This window comes from Dermacentor andersoni, chromosome 9 (genome assembly GCF_023375885.2).
Source record: "Dermacentor andersoni chromosome 9, qqDerAnde1_hic_scaffold, whole genome shotgun sequence".
Classification (NCBI taxonomy): Eukaryota; Metazoa; Arthropoda; class Arachnida; order Ixodida; family Ixodidae; genus Dermacentor; species Dermacentor andersoni.
In genome coordinates this window covers 17,251,267-17,272,765 of record NC_092822.1, presented here as the reverse complement: position 1 = coordinate 17,272,765, position 21,499 = coordinate 17,251,267, and the positions used below count along the sequence as shown (strand labels likewise).

At 49.4% G+C, this 21,499-nt stretch overlaps 1 protein-coding gene and 1 long non-coding RNA gene across 5 annotated transcripts in view; one reads left to right on the top strand and one right to left on the bottom strand.

Annotated features, from left to right (window-relative positions):
* LOC126527122 (adenosylhomocysteinase-like 1) overlaps positions 1-21,499 on the top strand; it is a 270,192-nt gene that overhangs the window by 25,471 nt on the left and 223,222 nt on the right. Inside the window, exon 1 of one of the 4 annotated variants that reach the window (XM_050174863.3) lies at positions 10,904-12,117. The exons of the other annotated variants lie outside the window; for them this stretch is intronic. Coding sequence (XP_050030820.1) covers positions 11,902-12,117 — 216 coding nt within the window. The 5' untranslated portion in view covers positions 10,904-11,901. Of the gene's footprint in view, positions 1-10,903; positions 12,118-21,499 lie in introns of those variants that run through there. 4 annotated transcript variants of the gene reach the window in all.
* LOC126527125 (uncharacterized) overlaps positions 1-21,499 on the bottom strand; it is a 55,783-nt gene that overhangs the window by 8,351 nt on the left and 25,933 nt on the right. The window contains exon 2 of the long non-coding RNA XR_008611642.2: positions 2,080-3,342. This is a non-coding gene — a long non-coding RNA (uncharacterized lncRNA). The remainder of the gene's footprint in view (positions 1-2,079; positions 3,343-21,499) is intronic.

Below are 21,499 nucleotides of genomic sequence, written 5' to 3'. Positions count from 1 at the left end.
AGGCCGTTATTTTCGGCTTCCATTAACCTTCTCTCTCTCTCTACGTCAAATGCCCTATTCGCAAATTAGAACGATATTTCGTAGCCATGTGTAATGTATAAAATATCCTGCTTTGGACGCCCTAATTAACTGATGTCTGCTTTGATAGCACAGGTGTAGTTGGTTCTTTATTCTAAGCTGTAAACTTGATGCGGTTAGCGAGATATTAGCAATGAAGCCTCGTGCCTAAGGGTCAAATGAATGAAATGATATGACGTCACTGAAACGTGCGCCATGGGCATTGTTTGATTGGTGAACGCTGACTTCGCTCGCCCTGTATAGTTGTTGCCATAGGGCTTCCCACAATAATTATTATACGAAACTCTATGGTTGCTGAATGGTGTTACTGGATCGTTGGATATTACTACTGGACAGGGTGCGCGACTCGGTTAGCCTGCGCGATTATATTTAACCATACTAAGCGTCTGACGGATATTGCAGCAAGACTACCTCTGTGTGCACAGTCCAACACCAGCCATGACACCGATACGCAGGGGCGTTGAATTTATTGTTTAGCAGACACCGTTTTCCGTTATAAAACCACTGATTATGATATTGTATATACAGAAGGCGCTTTATCCATCTTGATGTGCCATTTTTGTAGGTTAAGTGGTTTTCTTATTAACACAGTATGTTCAGTTTTTCCTCTGCTTTGCTTTAGAAGGGAGTCCCCAAAACGTAGCACCGTTTAACTCTGGATGGATGCTCGTGTTTCAAGAAGGCAATATACTTGTTACACTATAGCCTATGTATTTGTTCGTGAAGTCTTTGCGTGGATGGATTGATGAGCACATGCCGTGGGCACTCCCTTTGATACCGGATACGTGAATCGCCACCCTGCTCGTTATATTCACTTTTCTACTTCTTTCTGTCACTGTAGCAAGCTATAAAATCGTCTAACCATATTTTTTTTTTGCACTAAGTTAAATGAATGTAAAAGGCGAAGTTACCCTTCATTGGCGTTTCTCTATGCAGCTCTGCGCAACGAGCACTTGATTTTATCAACGTTTCCTTTGAAACACGGTAGTGGTGGACTCGCCTTTATGCTTAGTTTATTATGCATTGGCCCATAGAGAGCTTTATTGCCGCGAAAAGTAAAGTCCTCTTCATTCTTGTTCTTATTCTTAGGTCACGAATCCCCCGGCCGTTTTTTCCAGAGTTACTGTGTACACTTCTGCAGAGGAGCAGTGCTTCAATTCTATAGTGACGCCTATCGGCCGTGTCTCGAGAAACGATGCAAATTTCGCGATGAATCAAGCGCTCACGGGCTGTAGTCGGCGGAACCCGTTTCTAGAGCACCTTGCCCGCTGGGTGCCAACAATCGGACAAACTTCACAGCGACGCTGACAGAAGCGCTCGGAGGAAGGCGGCGCGCTGAAGGCAACCAACCGGTAAATCCGCATCAGGGCCCGCTTCTTCTTCTTGTGGGTCAAAATGGTTGTAAAGACTGGTTTGATACGCGTCAGTGCCAGGGCGTGACTCTGTCGTCTTTAAACGTAATCACGACACCAGAGGAAAAATAAAATAAAAACGCGGCACAGGAGGCGGCGGATACTCGCGTGGCTCAAGAAAAATAAAAACAAGAAAAAAAATATGGGGGAAGGGGGTTGTGCGTACCGCTGTAGGCGTGTAGAGGGCGCTGTCGAAATCGCGAAGTGTCAAAAAAAAAAAAGAGAGAGAGAGAGATGACAAACAAGCAAGCGGGGCGAGAAGGACAAGAAAAAGCAGACGACTAGGCTAAACATCTGCGCAGCGGTCCGTGATGTAGATCCTCTCCGTTTCTCTATTTCTCTCTTACCCTTTTACCCCCTCTTTCAGCAACGCAAAGGACCCGCATGCACGCAACGGCACACACAACGTTGCATTTGCACCAGGCCTGTGTACGGAGGAGAACGCGAAATGTAACCACGCCTCATGCGTTAAGCGAGTGCCGCTGTGTATACATGCAAGTCCGTATATGCCCTCGTGCGCGTACGATTGTGCCATGACTTCATTAGTGTGCGGGGCGTCACATCTCAGACATGCGTGCTTTCCACGTACCTGCCTCGATGTGGGGGCCACGAGCGATGGCGCGATCCGAAACGTCGCCTTTCTTCGTTGATTATGTGCCTGGCACTGTGTTTGCGAGAATATGGCACCAGACGGCTTTTCGTGATGCGCAGCCAGATTCCCCCGTGGACGGCACGAGGTCACCGGTACGCCACGTAGATGGCGGTATGTTGGCGCCTGCAGCGACGTTGTCCTGGATGCAGGATTTCGTGACGGGCTCTGCTGTGTGTTCTCCCGTGTCTTCTGCTCACGCGTCAGCCATCGAAACTTGGCATTCCCGGCACTAGGGGATGAAAGTCCTCTTGAAAATTGCACTGTTATGAGAACCGTCATTGATGTGCAGTTCCTTGCTGTCTTCCGAGCTCGTACTGAAGACTGTGCTTCTTTAAAGTCAGTGTGTACGGTCGAGGTCACTCTCTGAGTATAGTGGCCGACAGGGAACACCGGTGCGACTTAGAACCAACTTCTTGCATGCCCTTCCTGAGAACTGCGCTGTTGCGGTGTAGAAGAACCTTGTCAAAACGTCGCCAACTCGTACGAAGGCAGCAATGTTCAGTTTGCTTATCCTTCTCGACTGATGACTGCGGAGAGTTCGTAAACTGGGCCCCCTAACTAAGCGAGCGTCTTTACAAGGAGTGAGCAGCGAAGTCTTCTGAGACCCTTGGTTGTAGCTCGTGATGGCGTTGTGAATGTTCTGGTGCGCCGTGACCCTCTCGTGATCCGGGACAGGTAAGCTCTGAACCCTCCTTCGTGACTGGTCGGAGTGGTCAAGCGCAGTTACTCTTGATTGACTGATCTTTGTCTCCGAAAGTCTTGGTCAACTCGAACTCCAGAAAACGTTCCGAGAACAGCCGTTTTGGCTGTTTCCTGCGTGTAGATGTCTGAAGACCTCCAAGCTTCGTAGCTCTAGTGACTGTCGACAAGGGGTTCCACTATCTCAAATGGTTTTCTTCTACACTCAAGTACTCTTGGAAACTGCCTTGACTTGAACTGATGGACCCTTATGTTTGAGTAGGCGTGCTCACCGATTATCGATCGTGAGTTTGACGGCAGTACAGCTGAGTGCGGGCTTGCTATAGTGTAGCCCCAGGTGACGTGGTGACGTCATTCTCGGGAGCGCGTTGTGTCATCTCGTGGCCGAGTCGCCAGTTCCTTTGTGACGCCTTGAGTGATTCACCCATCCTTCCATATTTGGTCACAGCCTGTGAATTGCCATCGATGTCGGTCTTTGATCCTGGTCTTGTGCGTGCGTATCTGCAGAAGAGAAAGGTAGAGAGAGAACGTGAGTATAGATAACGTCGGATTCGGCACATGACTGTCATAGAAAGGATCAAGTAAACGATAAGATTTTCGCGTCACTTCGCGTATGCGCTAGTTAATTTACTTTTAGTGCCTGTAACAGCTGAGTGCCTCGTATAAGCCACAGAAGAGTACCTTTTGGGCAGATTAGCTTCAAGGCTTTGAAGACATCTCATTCCTCCGGTCTTTCCTCGATTCCGTCTTTCCAGTTGCGCGGATTCAATACTTACAAGTCGCGTTAGTCGACAAACTTTGAAGTCCAAGAAGCTGCATCTATTTATCGATTTCCCCCCCCCCCCCCCCCCCAATCACCCGATTGGTGTGCAATAATTTGTAGTGGTATACGTGCTGTAGGCCTCTAATTCACGAGCGAAGACGGTTTGTGCGGGAACCGGGCGAAAAATTATTCTGCCAGGCCAAATGAGCTTTAGAGGCTGACAGGTCCTTGTTGCACATGCAAGAGGCCCGCACGTGTGCATCGCTGCGTGAAGAAGGACTGCTTTATCTGCGGCGAAACTGGATTTGTCATGCGCTCGTGGCGAGAGGAGAATACTTTATGAAGGCTTAGAAAAGGAGGCAAAAAGAAACGGAGAAAAAGCTTTGGCGAAACTGGCTGTACGGAGGCGATTCTTTGGAAAAAAAAGGAGGTGGCAGTGCTCACGTCGAGCGCTACACTATATATAGAAAGCAGCGCTATAGGGCGTCTGCAGTCCACCTTGAAGGAGAAAAAAAAAGTGGCAAAAGGTCCGAGCCAGATGGAAAAGCAGAGAAAGCCACCGCCTGCAGCGCTGGCTTCAAGGGCATGCCCGGTTCGGGCGTAATCGGTTGTGGTGGCGGCAACGTTTTGTGTCGCGTGCCTCGTCGTCGGTCTTGCGCTTGATTTTAGCTTTTATCCTTTTGTTATTTTTTGCTCATCTTTTCTGCCCTTTAGCGCCTTGTCCATACGGTAGCGCTGCTTCCCAGAAACGCTTGTGCCTGTGGCGCCGCGAGTAGCAGACGGACAGTAGTGCGTGAGCAGACAGGAAGTCGGGCAGCAGACGCCCTTTTGACACGCAAGAAGGATATGCGTGGAGGATGAGTGTCGGTCGGTGAATGAACGGTTCTTGCGCAATTAGTTTGCGGCGGTGGCTGTTTGATCGTTAATTTCCTTTGTTCCTATTTGACGTTTCCTTTTTAGCGTGCTTATTTGTGTTTCGTCTGTGACTCCGCTTGCGTTGCAACCCGGAGACACGTCTTCCGCAGGGTTGGCAGCGTTGGCTTCGCATGGACAGTTGTTGATGAGCAGACGAATCGTTAACGGCGCAAATCGCAGACGTGCTACATTCGTAGGTGACAGACGGCTAGAACCTCCGTGCAGACGGCCGTCATCGACAGGCGAGGAGACGTCTGTTCAGCGGGACAAGTGTTAACCGATGAACGAGCGTTGCTTGGCGCTAATCACAGATGCAGCGGCGGCTGGTTGCCAACGTTTTCGTCGATGTTTCGTCGTCGGTGCCGGCTTATGTGTGACGAGCTGGTGCTTTAGCGCGTACAGGTAGCTCTGGCATGGTGTGCTAATTCTCCTCGTGATCGAGTGCGGTGGTGTCTCGTGCGCGTTGCGTTGTGAATAATTGTGTGTTGCTACGGCTGCCTGACGACCTTACAGTGAAAAAAGAAAGGAAGAAGCCTAAGCAGAGAAGGACTCCTTCGTGGACACCAACCGTTCAGTAAGGAACTTCCAACTTGTTCTCTGCAAGCTGTCTCGGTGTCATATTTGCACTTGTCGCAACCGAGACTTAGGCGAACGAAGGCTGTCTTTGAACGTCACTGGACTCCACTTGTGCATGAACTCCTTTGAAGCTCGCGCTCGACTTGGCATCGTGAAAACAAGTCGCGTTCGTGACAAATTCGAAGAAGCGAGAGTGGTTGTACGTTTGAAATGCGTGTTTGCGTTTGCTGTGGTGTCAGGTTTTGCCTGTCGGGAGCGGCTTATTCGTGAAAGCCATCAGCTCGTTCGGCACAAGGCCGCCGGAGGCCTTGGCCGTGTGAATCGTTCGGAATAATTTTGTTTGTGAAGAGAACTGCGTTGACGCCGCTCAGTTTTGGAGGAGCAGCAGGTTCGTGGCAGTGCTTTCCGCGAGATTTGCTTGTGCGGGCGTGCGCCTTCTTTTTTTTAACCCGTCCGTGATCGCTCTTCGTGTGGCAGAGATTTGTGCGCGCTCCACATTGATTCAAGCCCGGCCGGTAAGCACAACCCAACATCCGTATGTAGTCGCGTTGTAGGCTTTCCGTTCAGTCGAGACATTCTTGAGCGCCTCACAAGCGCCTGTGCGATTCTATGCAAGCAGCTCGAGGCGGTCGCAAGCACTGCGGTTGCATACGGGCGCTTATGATTTGCACAGACGTGATTAGCTTGGAGCCCGCTCGCCCGGCGTAAACTGTGGAAGAATTGAAAGATAGCGGCATTCGTAATTTCCTGTTACCGACTGAAACTGCTGATCTGCGCAAGCTTGGGCATAAGTGCTGAGGCCGAAGAGGAGCTATTTACGAGCTCACTGGCCAGATTCGATGACAGCAGATATTTTTACGACTCTCTGTTCAGAAAGGTTATAGTGGAAGATCTCGCGCAGGAAAGAAAAATACGCGGAACTGACGAAGGGTCCTATTCGGCAAGGGGACACTGCTAGCGACTGATTTTTCGAAACTTTCGCCGGCGGTATTTGTTGCCGTAACAATTTCCTCTACTGGGGCCTCTCGCTCGCATCTTGTAGCTCGCAGTGCGACTCGTCAATCACCCCCAGCGTGCCTCGAGAAATGACGCGTCATTTGAAGGCGTCTATCTGAAGGCAGCGGTCTTTAGATGCCTTTTTCGCTACGCGTATACGAGCTTTTCTGCAAAACTTCCTCGATCGTTTTGTGATTCACGCGCGCAATTTCACCACATACAGACGTGGTGACGCAGAAAATCAGCTGACTCACAACTTTTTTACAAGCAGGCCTTATTGTGGTGCTCGACAACGGTGAGAGTACGGCAAACTTACGTGCCTTTAGCGGACACTGCGTCCACGCGCGTAACCACAGGTTGCGTTTTCGGAAGCGCCCCCCTTCTTTTTTCTTTCGCAGTGGTCCGTATTCCTCGACCGATTTCGAAACATCGCAAAGAAGCCTCGACTGTAGCGGCTCCTAGCTAACTCAAACTGGCGAAAGAACGGTCACGCAGTCGTTTCCCAACAATGCCGCCAATTCTGCTTTTGGCTGTCATGCTTCTTTGTATATAGAATTTGCTTGGTCTTCCATGTTCCCTTGGTGTTTGCGCCCGTAGAACATAATAGCAAAATGAGGAGGAGCCAATTCCACCGTGTGGTCATTTGGGCCTGAAGAAAAAAAAAAAAAGAAAGGAAAAGAAAGATCACGTGGTACATAGTGTTGGGGAAGGAGGAGATCCGCGCGGCCACTACGCTTACGGTGGATTGCCTGCGCAATCGTGCAATTTGCCGCCGTTGGGCACTCCGTGACTGACGTGGACAGATATATGGTACGTTTGCCGAGAGACGTTCCCTTCGTCGTGGACGTAATTGCCCCTCCGCCGACGGCCTTGCTTATCCTCCTCCAAGCGCGAGTATTCTTACGCACTGCAGAGGGGAAGGCATTCGATTGTGCTACAACCTTTCGGCAGTACCCTCCCCCTTCTCCCCATCTTCTTTCCCAGCCGTCCGCGTAGCTCACGACGCCAGGCGCTACTATACGTCTAGCTTCTTCGCTCAGCGAATTTGATTTTGCTTCGTTTGACAGCGCCGCGCCCCCTCCTAACTGCGGCTGTTATACATTGTGAAGAGGATCTCGAGTGAATGTGTAAACAACGATCCTTGGGTTAGTTCCTGTTTGTGGTTTGGCGAGAGGCTGTGCCTCGCTTCGGGTAACTCGTAAAACCCGGACGTAGTGCACGCGTTTCTGAGGTGTCTTTCTGTTTGTTTTTTTTTGTGTGTGTGTTTATCTGTTTGCGCGTGCTGGACGTATTGCCGAATCGGCGTTCGTGTTGACCACTTCTGTTGGCTAGTGGATTGCGTGTAGCCGGCCGTCGTTCTCCTCCTGTCGTGTCTACCGCCGGAGCTTTCGATATCGGCACCTCGCGACGTTTCTCTTCGTTTTCTTTGTCGAACGTGGAATTCCTGGTCTGCGGAACCCGGAGCGTTTATTCGTGCCCCGTGTGTGTACGTGCGCAACCGTGTGTGTCGCTTTCACCTAAAAAAAAAAAAAAAAGAAGGTAGTCCGAATTTTCTTGTAAATTACAAAAAACTTGCAGAAAAGTGACAGCGGTGGTGCATTTCCAGCGGCTGCGACGTTCCACGTCGACATCGCACTTGCCCCGGTTAGTCGTATATACTTGTCTATATTTCTGTCCCGGTTTTACCGGTTTCCAAAAGAGTCTGGCAACTGTATTCCAATGAACTATACCTCCACGAAAGCCGTTGAAAAGAAGCGGTTTTCTCCCGTACCGGAGTGAACACTAGATGCGGCATCTGTTGACGAGCGGACCCCTTCTATTTGATTCGTTTGGCTGTTCTTCTGCCCACGTGACTTCACCCGAGAGAGAGGGCGGACGAGAGCTGTTCCATCAAGAGTAAGTTCCAAGTGAACAACACTTTAAACGTCGATTACGTCTGCGAAGCGCTGACCTCCACGACAGAGACGTCAGCGATTCCCCGGCGTTTAAAAAAAGAGTCCGAGAAACGAAATCGGTTCGGACAAGCGGCTTCCCGGCATATCATCGGGTGTTGTGAAGCGCAGAGTTCTCGGAATCGGACACAGCACGTCGGCCAACCCCGTCTCGTGACTTTGAGCCTTTCCTCGTGCTATTTCTCTGTTTCCAAGTGCAGGCGACACTTTCTCGCCTCATTAGGGTCACGGCGAGATTGTCGCGGGGCCGTAATTGCTGCCTTCGGCGAGTGAGGAGCGCGTTGAAAGGATTACAGACTCGTTATATAGCTGGGGACGAGAAAGCCCAGCCTATATTATTGTTATATCTTTTTTGTGCGTCGGTTGCTCGGCCGGGATGCCCCGGAAAGAGCGCACTGATAAGTGTGTTTAGCGCCTCCTGAATTGAGGCAGCGACAGCACGCTGTTGCTATAGGAGAGCTGCTGTCTCTGTCGCCTCCTCCGTCCCGTTCGCACGTTCGTATTCTTGTTTGTCGTTGCTCGCCACTTTCTTGCACTAGCTAGTAGCCGCTGTAGGCCCCGTGCTCTCTTGTTTGTTTCACCTTTTTACACCGTCTTCTACATCCATACAACGTATTGCTTGTAGCTGCCCTTACACGTATAGCACGCCATTCGCTGAACAGCTGTCGTCTCTATCGGTGCTTTTGTCCTGTAGGTGTCTCCTTAGAATTCTTCTCCAACATCAGCTGATAGGTGTAGTTGGCCCTGTTACGCCTCTGTATCGGTTCCTTTGCCCCGCGCAGTGCCTTGCGACCTCACTCTGCAGAGCCAGTAGTCACAGCCGTGTGCACAACGCCACATCGCTGCATCTGTTGTCAGTATAGGCGCCTGGCGCCTGTTCGCGCGTTCATTGTCTTGTTTGCCCTCCCGACACCTCTGATAAGCGTGCTGGGTTCGTGTTCCATTTTTGTGCCCTTTTATCTGTTCGCCGCCTGATAGCTTAATTGGCATTACGCTCGGCAACAGTTACCTGTATAGTAAAGGTACATCATTCGTCATCGCACAGTCGCTTCCACGAATTCGTGTATCTGTCGTTTTCCTCGGTCCTTTGCTGATAACCGCGCCAGACTCTGCCTGTTCATTCCTTAACCTCTCGCCTGTGCATCGCCTTAGCGTAGAAGTTGCAACCGATAGCTTGCTGTAGAGCTTCCCGATTTGCTCCTTTGTGGAATAGTTTTCGTCAGTTGTCTCTCTCTCTCTTTGTATTGCGTGTCTTCGCAGCTCTCGATACTGGAGTTCTTACCACCTCAATTGACTGCATAGAACGTCAGGTGCGCGCAGGAGAGGTAACGCGAGCCTTCCTGGCATCTCATCGATCCATTTGTCGTACGTACGCGTTAGTTTCTGTTTGTTCCGAGAGAAAACGAAACGAACCATAGCGTTGGCGGAGCGGATTCCAGAGACATGTCTGTTCTTGTCGGCACTACTTAACTCTTCGGGAGAAGGAAGAGCCGAGCTGAATGAACGCTAGCGGGGAGCCCCTGCCGTTTAGGTGAGCATCCCGAACCTGCCTATAATAAGTATTGTAGGGGCGGCGCACGCGGCCTTGAGACCGCACACACCTTGCGTAAGGTTCTGCGCGCTCTCAGAAAGAACAGGCATTGTCTTGTTTTGTTCTCCCTCCGAGGGCGTTTCACTTCTTGTTCACCCGTATTATCTCACAGCTGAAAGGAGGAGGGTTACCTTCTTTGTTTATTTTTTTCTGCATCCTTTCTTATTTGAGGGGTGCCACCCAGGCGCTGTCGACGAAGGCGCTTGCGCGTCGGTCTTGCAATTTGAATGCGAAAGCGCTTACCGAGAGAAAAGAAAGAAAGACAAGAGGAGACAGCGGTAGCACTGGACATCGAGTTCTTTCGTGAAGTAGTTAGAAGTAGATGCGCACGGTGTTCGTAGGTGGTGACATAACCGCAGCACTCGTGAGAGCCCTCCGCGTCTTCGCGGTGTGCCGCAACCGCTGGAAACCGCGTCGCAATACGCGCGAGCCCAGCGCGACTGAGTCGGCATAGTTTCGAGCGCGAGTCGGTGGGGAGCTGGTCGTCGCGTATAGAACGTGTGTACCGGAGCGAGGCTTCCTGTAGTCCTCGTATTGACTTTCGTCATTTGCGGTTTTGTTTTCGTACGGCTCGACATTGATCTTTTTTCTTACCCTCTCTAATTTTACTTGTTTCTGTCGCTACCTCCTAGCTCGGGTTTCTTTCTCTCTCTCATTTTTATCCCGCCAATTAGCGGAGGCGCGTGGGGAGAAGGCGACGGAATTTCCCGGCGTTCTCTCGCATTTTCTTTTTATTTATTTCTCTCCTTTCTTTACAACCGTTCTTGCCTGGTAGACGAGAAACGCTGCAGGATTTCTTTCCTTCTTTGTTCATACCGACGGGCAAGCTAACGCGATCTTGCGCCTCCGTCTGTCTCTCCATTCTGGAAGCCGCGGTCGGCCGGGCTATCTGCTAGCCGTCGAAGCGAGCAAGCTGTCCGCGCACAAGGGGGCTGGGTGAGCCAACGACCTTCGAGACCAATTCATTTCGGCGCTCGTTCCGCACTGCACTGACGGCGATCGGGGTGTTTGGCATTTTCTCTCACTTTCTGTGTTCAGTAATTTCTCTTTTCCCCCCCTTTTTTCTTTTATTTGTTTCCCCCCTTATATCTTGGCAGCGGAAGTCTGGGCAAGAAACCAAATCCCTTTTGGCGTTTCTGTTTCCGGGTGGCCTTTTTTGTCTGCTCTTTTTGTTCCTGCAAACAGTCGTCTTTGGCGGGGGGAATCGCCCAGACTGGCTTTTCCCTGGCCAGCGGGGCAACAGGCTTGTTGGGGGGGCATTGCGACTGTTTGATGGGCTGCCGGTTCCGTGTTCCTTTAGCGCGCCGGCGCTTGGGCCTCAAGTTGAAGTGGGTGCAAGTGGAATCGATGAGCTGTTTCTCTTAATCCCAACTTCCGAATCTCGGAGGCACGTCGGGCCGGGGTGCTTGTGGTGCGACTGTACGTAACCTGGCCGTGTCATCCGTTCTTGTCGCTTGTGGCGGCCAGTGATTTGCGAGTGCATCGGACGCCCAGTCGACTGCTCGCCGGACTCGGTCACCAAGTGTCCCGAAGTTCGCTCTGCGTCGACGCTTTAGGAATTCGCTGGCGCGACAAATGCTGCGACCTTGTTCGACGCTTCTTGCCTGGCAATCCGTTTTCCGGTGGGATCCGTACAGCCGCTCGTCAACGAGCTCGCGGAAGGAATCGTCGGTGGACATTTGACAGTTCGACATCTTTAGACCACAGCTAGTCCAGTATTATTTTTGGCTTCAGATATTCCAAGTACTGACAAGTCTGAAGCTTCGCGCGGTAGGATATCCCGTGTTCTTCAAGAAGTAACCCGCATACGGCTAGCAGCTGCCTTTCCACGATACTTGAGGACACGCCTATAAGTCTGAGTGACTTATCGTTGCAGAATCAGCGGATGGTGGGACTGCCGGTTCCTTCTCAGCTATGAACGTCAATGTGTCTTTGGGCTGAACGGGTGCGTGCGTATGTGTGGGACCGAATATAGCGGTCAGTGACCTCAGCGGTGTGCCACTGTACGCGCTTCGAGTGAAACCTCTGCCCGAAGGCGTCAGCACCAGGACGTGATGTTTGCCGTGAACAGCTATAGCTTGTGCTTCGCCAGTTACAACCCTCGAGGGCACCATTAAAGAACGGTGTTGTGAAGGACACCTTCGCGGCTATCCGGGCGGCTGTCGTCAACGCGTCTCTCTGGTGAACGCGAAGGAGTGGAGAGCTGCGCTCAGCGATCTCGGCCCCCGGAGTTCCGCCAGCGCATCCCGGCCGGAGTATACTGCGTCATGCCGATGCTGCAGGTTAAACGCGTGCTGGCGGACATGCCGTACAGCCAGGTGTCGTGCGTGAACTGGAAGCGCAGCTGGCAGGTGACGGTGGCGCCGGACGTGATACTGAAGGCGCCCGGCGCCCCCGACGTGGTTCCCAAGGCTCCGGTCAGCATCCTGGTCAAGCGGGACAACAAGCCCCGCAAGAGCGGCCTTTGCGAGCAGTGCCTCAGCGTAAGTCTCGTGTATACCGTATACGGACGTGCGTGCATATGACGCGGGGCGAGTTGGTACGTTGCCGTCTGAGTGGGTATACGCAATGGCTCTACTTTCAAACACCCGCAGAGTATATATGTAGGGTGGGTGTGTATATGCTGTTGGGCGTGTCTGCCGGGCAAAGTTTTGTTTCATCTGCCTTCGTGGATGTGTTACGTTGCTTTGTAATGTTACTTTCTGCTTGTCAGTCTACTTTTCGTATTGTTCTCGGGGCTCATCTTATAATTTATCATTTTCTATAGCGTGGTGATCAGCGCAGACTACAGGATAGGACAAGAAAGAAAGACAAAACACGCGCGCTTAATATGTATACGTATATATATTCTGCGGCTGCTAATGACATTGGAATGAAAAAGAAAAAGAACGAAGGCGCTCGTTTACTTATTGTTTGAAGTGGGTTAAGTGCCTTCTAATTAAGAATAAATATATTTCCTTCGACTAAATATATTTTCATCTCATAGTCCAGCTGTCACTTTGAGACGTATAAAACTCAGATCTCTCATTTAACGGACTTCGTTCTGGAGCTAGGAACAGCGCAGCCGAGCTGTGGGAAGATGTTTAACGACGTTCATTGCAGTCGATCACTAGGATATTTATTATGCCCAGTGTATGGAAACAACATTATTCTAAATCCGGCAAAGTTTAACGACCCGGGCTCAGGTCTTCCGTGAGGGGACTTCGAGGCCTTGCCTTGTCGCCGGTCATCATGTGATGCCCTGTCCGGCCCGGTGCCTTCTACGAGCTTCCGCGAACAACCGTTAGAAAGGAACGGTTTGAATGCGGCAGGCACTGTGTGCGCTGGAGCTCTCGTGGTGGCACTTGTGACAAATCAACGACATGTAAAAAAAAAAAAAAGACTTCTTTAAACAAAATCCAGAGCAAACAGTAGCACTGATGACAGGTCGAGTCTATGTTTAGGCGTGCTCGAGCCGAGTTAATGGCGTGCATTGGTGCGGCAGTGACTTGTTTTCTGTTATCGATTGCGCATATAAGAAACGTATAGGCGTGCGATGAAAGGTAGTAGATACACCTGAAAAAAAAAAAAAGAAGAAAAAGGAAAAAGAGAGATTAAGAAGAAAACTGCTACTCTTGGTTGATGTTACTTGGGTCACGAAGTAACGTGTCATTATGGTGATCTGCTTTAAAATCCTTATTAACATTCTTTAATAATGAAGCGATATTGTATATTTGCGTATTAACACTCTAAATGTCCTGCTCGTGTTTGTGTATTAGTGTGTGAGTGCCGCGTCCCCGCGGCGATGTGTATGTGTTATTTGGCTGATTTGATCGATTAACTTTTGTTTAATTGCAGAAACTGCAGAACCTAGCTGCTTTATCGTTGCTGTTTCCTTTAAAAATATTTTTCTGTATTGAGTGCTCAAGCATGTTCGCGAAATGTGCTTGATCACCGCAACATTCTTCTTATCACCTCACGTCGTCATCATTTTTTAACGGAACAGCTTATCGTTCGTGCACAAGCCAGCGACCAGAATAGTTGCCAACATTTCCAGTTTACGCTTAATTAGCCACTAACGCACGGCAAAAATCGTTAGCACAACGGAACTCATTGCTATGTACGAAGCAGTTGTGTTCGCCCCGCAGCCGCGACACCCGCTCTTGCATTCTAGGTCACATCGAGTGCGTGGCTGTACGAGTAGCACGTTTGTTTTGCGCTTTGCCGTACGAGTGGTACACAGCCAGTCGCAAAGAAGAGTGGAGGCCATTTGTTTTGACTTTCTCTAGCATTCGGAATTCCGATGCGTACTGCGTTGCGAGCGGCGAAACTGGTCTGTGGTATGCGCGCCGCGAAGCAGTCAGTGTGTATGCGTGTGTGTGTGGGGGGGGGTGGGGGGAATTGGTGAAGCTATAGAACCGTCAACTATCGTTGACCAATCAGATGCGCCCCGCGGAGTTCGAACAATAGAAAGCTTTAGATTAGGGGACGCGAGGGGCTTGCGTACGCAATAACTAGGGGCCACGGTACTGCGCATGCGCGGATCCTACGTCTGGCTCCGCGCATGCGCAGTACCGTCGCCCCTAGTTCTTGCGTACGCAAGCCACTTGCGTCCCATTATCTAAAGCTCTCTAATGTAAAAATAATAATAGTAATAAAGAAGATGAAATCTTCGAAAAATTACACGTTACGAAGAAGAATATATAGGTGGAGGCATGTATACAGTAGAAATATAATGCAACGCACTTGCAAGGACGCGCCGCGATAGCTTAGTGGTTACGGCATTCCGGATGTTGAGCACGAGCTTCGGTTACCGGCAGCTTCTTTCCGATGGGGGTGCCGAATGCAGAAACGTTCGCGTACTTATTATATCTTGGTGTACGTTAAATATGATCCCAAGTGGCCCAAATCAACTCGGAGCTTCTCACTATGCGGCGTCCGACGGCGCTGTATCAGAACGTTAGAAAAGGAAACCATATTTGTTTTTAGGAATTGTGAAGAGATACTGGTAGAGTGAAACGTACTCGCGGCTGAAATAACTAACACTGGGCGCTGCGGAGTTTGGCTGTACAACGTGCAGCACGACGCGGATGCACCCGAGGTCCTTGCGTCCCCACTGTATACGCAACGCTGTCTGATGATTTTTTGTTGCTCTGTGACGTCGGTTTGCGACGTTTCCTGGAAGGAGAGTGGGGTAGCCGCATGACAAGGGGGGAACGTCATTTTATTTATTCAAAATACTTTACAGGCCCGAAGAATGCGCATTGGGTAAGGGAAGTCGGTACACGAGAGGTACACAGTGGTTTACGGAGGCCGAAGTGGTCGCGGTGTGTGTGTGTGTGCGAGCGGGCCTGCCGTGACAGCGGGCCCGCACGGGATTCTGATATGAAGCTCGCCGGCGTATTCCGGTATACCGTTGGTCGTGGAGGCGAAGCGTGCACTGCTGGGAAAAGTGCGACCTCACGTGCCTGCTGTTTCGATTCGCTGCTAAGGCGCGGATGTAGTCCTCCCGGTGTTTTCCGACGCGCAAGGCATCGGCCGGCGAAACTGGATACGTCGATTGCCAGGCATTTGCTACCTGTACGGTGGTCGAGAACGTTAAACGTGACTCGCAACAGCGCCGCGATTGGCGCGCTGTATACCGCAGTGCATAAGTGCGCGAAGGGCGAGCGCTAAACGAAGTCTTCGAAAAAAATTGCAGTTTATGAACAAGAATATCGAGCTGGAGGCACGTAGTAGAAACATGTTGCAACGTACACTTGCAAGGGCGCGCCGCGATGGCTTAGTGGTTACGGCATTCTGGATGCCTGACCTAGTTCGGCGTGCGCGACGAGGCTGCGGCGAAGCTTTCTCGCCTTTTTTTTTTTTTCTTTTTTTTTTCGTTCCGAAAACTTACGTTATCTATTTTACGTTCAAGATATGCGCAAGGTGACTGCTGCTTCGCTTAACCGCGGCGATTGCACTAGGTTGCTTACTGTGTTTTCCTCGTAGATAGCAGAAACGAGAAAAAAGGAAATCAAAGATCTGCTTACGATAAAAACACACATTCGCGGATCACGTGCAGGTTTGGCTTGTGATGCATGGCCTGATCGTAACTGATTACTACCCGCCCTCTTTGTGTCACCGCCTATATGGCTGCCGCGCAAGCTAATGAAATGAAAAAGAAATATATACATGTTTTTGTTTAAACCAATGTTAACGCGCCTTTTGTGTGAATATAAATTAATTCTGCATGTTCCTCTATACGCGTAGTGCGCGCCGATGGACGCGCCACTGGTGGCAGCCTTGCGCAGAACACATGGGAGAGCAGCCAGCCGCGCGCCGTACATTGCTGCATCGTTTATGGTGCTTCGTTGTCTTATTCACGTTTTCAGGGCAAAATACGCAGCACCCTTCGCATGTGCGGGGTGGCCAAAGCTTCAAGGAATGTCGAAGAAGAATTGTTGCAGGGTTGGGGGCTCAAATACCGGCGAAAACGTGCCGACGATATCGTTCTAATCATTCCCCGCAAAGCCTCATCAACGGGAGCAACGGTAGCAATGGGTCGTTGCTTCGGCGGGAAATTTCGTGTTCTCATCCTTTCCTTTGTCGCGTCGGTGTTTTTTTTTTTCACTCAGTCATAGACGCGTAAGCGACGAAGTTCGTCTGCGGAGCAGCATGCAGTTTAAAGGCATTTCGCTAAAGTTCGGAATGCCGTTTGTCGCTTATATTGTTTTCCGCTTCTTTACCGCGCTGCGCTAGCTAGGCAGCACGATTGCACGAGCGCATTGTGCTGTATGTTAAAGCTACCGAAATTTGCAAGAACTGAAATTGATGGTTTTATGTGGCCCGGTAATTCCTTGCACCAGCTGTCGCGCACTGCATGTTTTTACATCTATTTTATGCGTGGCTTCGCACATGTTTAACTGTTGCTAGTTGCTTCATACATAACCCTTGTTGATTCTTTTGAGCTGCGAGGTTTTCACCCTGCGTATAAAGCGTGATTTACACGCTTGTAAAGCGTATAAAGCATGCTGTGTCTTATCGGAACGATACCAAGCAAGTGCTTATACTTTAACAGCTTTATTCTTTTCACCCGAGGGCATATAAGATATTGTGGTTTTGGGGGAAATGCGTTTAGAAATAGGTAGTTGAGGGTGAGAATCGCTAATAATTGCTGCATGTGCTATTTTTGTTCCATTTTTCGCTGAAAAGTTCGCGTCACGTTTGGGAAGTCATCGCACCTCGATGCTGTCTGAGCAGACTTAACACGCCGAGTGATTTGTTTGTTTCACAACGTGGTCCCTTCTTGCGTGTGAATTTTGTACTCAACTGAATTCTTTCTTGCTATACGTACGCTGCAGAGGACTAAACCCGGCCTTGCCGCCAGAGCACATCTACTTTTACTAGCGCTGCTCTGCCTTTAAATATGTCATGTGGCATTTCTCTCTAGCAACATTTAAAAAAAAAGTACTGAAATGTTAGCCAGACTTTAGCTTTGTACGTTTCCAAGCCGCTCCCTTGAGGAATTTAAGATTGCAAAAACTGCAGCGGAAACGGCAGTACATCGGCGTATGCAGCAGAATTGCATCGGCTGTACAGCGCTAACGCGCGCTTTCATTAACCCGTGTGTTTGGTGACTTTGTTGACTAGTGTACGCGTTTCCATCAATAAATTTCCAATAACTCTTCTTGAGGCGACTTTGACTGCACTTATTCGGCCATGTGACATGTATTCATCGGCATAATATTCACAACGGTATATGCAGACATCGCACCGTGCGGATTTGTTTGATATAAGCCTGCACTAAGGACGGGTGCTTATTATTGATGTATAGAAGCAGCATTGCGGCAAGGGTAGAATAGAAAAAAAAAAAAAAAAAAAACGATCGAGATACCGTATTACTCAACAAAATTTATCGGCTAGTTAACGTGAGCTCCACTTACTGTAAATGGGGTTCGTGGCGTTTGTCTGCGGGACGCAACTGGCACTTATGTGGACCATGTTGTCCCAAACACCGGTAACATCGTGTTCATACCCGCTCCCACAGAGGTCAGCGTATTCCTTACAGCTGTCAACGCTGAAGAAGCAGTCTGGCACCCGAACAAAGGAGAAATCGCAGCCGCGAACTTCAGCCATCCTTGCTGTCCTCTGCTACTGCTCCCGCGCGTACTGTTGGAAGCGCCCGCTAGGTGGCTATCAGTGGCGCCTCTATAGGCGCCACTGATATGTGTGTGCTTGTGCTTGTGTGCTTGTACTATGCTTGTACTTGTGCTTGTACTATGCTACGCTTGTACTATGTGTGCTATGTGTACTACGTGTGCTTGTACTATGCCTGTACTATGCTTGCTTGTACTACGTGCTTGCTGCGGTAAAGCTAGGGAAACGATGGAGCATGTTTTATTAGAATGTGAAGACGTCTACCCAGCGGTCGATTTAGTCACCACTGGCCTTTTTGAAGCCCTTGGGTTCAGAGGGAGCAGTGGTAAAGCAAACATGTCCGCGATATACATTAGTAAGAGGCGACTGGAGGGTTGGTGGAAGAAAAGTAGGGAAACGACAAAAGACGGAGACGTACAAAAGCACAGTTCGCAATAGGGATAAGAAAATTTGGGTGTGGGAGTTCATAGTGTTTATTTTTAAATTTTTTTATTGTTTAATTTAGGTAGGAGATTAGGCAGTATAATAGCAAGAGCTTTGTGGCGCAACGCACCGCTCCGTTCCAAAGGGGACGCTCATAACATCCATCCATCCATAGGCGGTGCGCTAGGCAGTATCCTGCATTTTAACTAACCAAAGCTGTGCTCGTCACAGAACTGCCCATTTGCTTCATCGCTCATTTGAGATGCAATTGCTTTGATAATTGCGCAGTTTCAGATGGGCGCTTACTGATTTGCGCTCGTAATTTGTGCATCGCGTGTCCATGTCGCAAAGAAGGCGTATGTACTGCTATACCACCCCATAGTTATTTTGCGGGACATGGCGCATACCCGTCGCGTTTAAGCAGAACGATTTACCGGCGTTGCTCAGGAGCGCCAGAAACTCCAGTGATCCGATTTTCGCTGATGCACCGGCCGTGCTCGGTGGCGGGGCCACGCGTTGTGCGCCGCATTTATCCCACGTGACAGGGTCGTTCAAAGAAAAAAAAAAAAACTGAGTGCCGGGGAGACATTTACGTCACAGAATGCATTACCCCGCCGGCTATCGCATGAAATTATGCGTTGCAACACGCACACGCTCCACGTAGTCGCGATGGAGCCAATAGACTCAACGCAAGCTCCCCGAAATTCGCCGCAGTTAACGCTTCACTGCAAGTGTCGTACGAGCAACAGTTTCGCGTTCTCTTCGCACTTTAAGAACAAACGGATTCTAGCCTGGGGGGGCGGGGGGGGGGGGGTAGGCAGAAGCTGTCTAGGGCAAAACGCCGAGAACGCCCAACTGCTCTCGTCGTCACATCGTCACAGCGTCGTCATGCAAACGTTCATGTGGCTGAAGCCTTGCGCAGAGGCCCCGACGCAAAAGGTAGCCCAAGGCCGAGTTGACTGGATATGGCATAGAGTTTCTTACAATTACTCGATGTAACTTTGGCGCTGCGATCGTATAGCCACACCACGTGAGTAATGAATAGTAACATGGATTTCTCTCATCTTCGTGCTTGGGGCTTCAGACTTTCTTGTGGCTTCGTTTATTACCCTTTATCTTGGCCTAAATAAAGCTACAGAACAGGTATTCGGCTTTATCTCAGGAAGATGACCTTATTGTTGAAGCAATGGACGACAATCTTATGGACATCATTAAGGAGTGTGCAATAGAAGTCGGTGGTAACTTTGTTATACAGGATACCGGTAAGCTATCGCAGGAGACGAAAGATCTGATTAAGAAACGCCAATGTATGAAAGCCTCTAACCCTACAGCTAGAATAGAATTGGCGCAACTTTCCAAGTTAATCAACAAGCGTAAGACAGCTGACATAAGGAAGTATAATATGGATATAATTGAACATGCTCTCAGAAACGGAGGAAGCCTAAAAGCAGTGAACAAGAAACTATAGGAATAGGCAAGAATCAGATGTCTGCGTTAAGAGACAAAGCCGGCAATATGATTAATATGATTACTAATATGGATGAGATAGTTCAAGTGGCTGAGGAGTTCTATAGAGATACAGTACCAGTGGCACCCATGACATTAATGGAAGAAGGAATAGTCTAGACGAATTTGGGATCCCACAAGTAACCCCGGAATAAGTAAAGAAAGCCTTGGGGGCTATGCAAAGGGAGAAGGCAGCTGGGGAGGATCAGGTAACAGCAGATTCGTTGAAGGATGGTGCGCAGATTGTTCTAGAAAAACTGACCACCCTGTATACGCAATGCCCCATGACCTCGAGCGTACCGGAATCTTGGAAGAACGCTAACATAATCCTAATCCATAAGAAAGGGGACGCCAAAGACTTGAAAATTATAGACCGATCAGCTTACTGTCCGTTGCCTGCAAAGTATATACTAAGGTAATCGCAAATAGAATCAGAAACACCTTAGACTTCTGTCAACCAAAGGACCAGGCAGGATTCCGTAAAGGCTACTCAACAATAGACCATATTCACACTATCAATCAAGTGATAGAGAAATGTGCGGAATATAACCAACCCTTATATATAGCTTTCATTGATTACGAGAAAGCGTTTGATTCTGTCGAAACCTCAGCAGTCATGGAGGCATTACGGAATCAGGGTGTAGACGAGCCGTATGTAAAAATACTGAAAGATATCTATAGCGGCTCCACAGCCACCGTATCCTCAATAAAGAAAGCAACAAAATCCCAATAAAGAGCGGCGTCAGGCAGGAAGATACGACCTCTCCAATGCTATTCACAGCGTGTGTACAGGAGGTATTCAGAGACCTTAATTGGGAAGAATTGGGAATAAGAGTTAATGGAGAATATTTTAGTAACTTGCGATTCGCAGATGATATTGCCTTGCTTAGTAACTCAGGGGACCAATTGCAATGCACGCTCACTGACCTGGAGACGCAAAGCAGAAGGGTGGGTCTAAAAATTAATCTTCAGAAAACTAAAGTAATGTTTAACAGTCTCGGAAGAGAACAGCAGTTTACGATAGGTGGCGAGGCACTGGAAGTGGTAAGGGAATATATCTACTTAGGGCAGGTAGTGACCGCGGATCCGAATCATGAGACTGAAATAATCAGAAGAATAAGAATGGGCTGGGGTGCGTTTGGCAGGCATTCTCAGATCATGAACAGCAGGTTGCCATTATCCCTCAAGAGAAAAGTGTACAACAGCTGTGTCTTACCAGTGCTCACCTACGGGGCAGAAACCTGGAGGCTTACGAAAAGGGTTCTACGTAAATTGAGGACGACGCAACGAGCTATGGAACGAAGAATGATGGGTGTAACGTTAAGGGATAAGAAGAGAGCAGATTGTGCGAGGGAACAAACGCGAGTTAATGACATCTTAGTTGAAATCAAGAAAAAAAAAAAATGAGCATGCATGGGCAGGACATGTAATGAGGAGGGAAGATAACCGATGGTCATTAAGGGTTACGGACTCGATTCCAAGAGAAGGGAAGCGTAGCAGGGGGCGGCAGAAAGTTAGGTGGGCGGTTGAGATTAAGAAGTTTGCAGGTACAACACGGCGACACTTAGCACATGACCGGGGTAGTTGGAGAAGTATGGGAGAGGCCTTTTCCCTGCAGTAGGCGTAGCCAGGCTGATGATGATGATGATGAAATTTAAAAGCAATGTATAATATTTTTAATGCAGAGGTTAATAAGAATCTGGAAGCACGCATAATCACTGCTAATTGCAGTGGTTCCTCTTGCCCATGCGTCCGTGGCGTAATAGTTTCTATGTCGGGCTTCCGTGCTAGAGGACCCTGTGTTCGAATTCTGCCGTT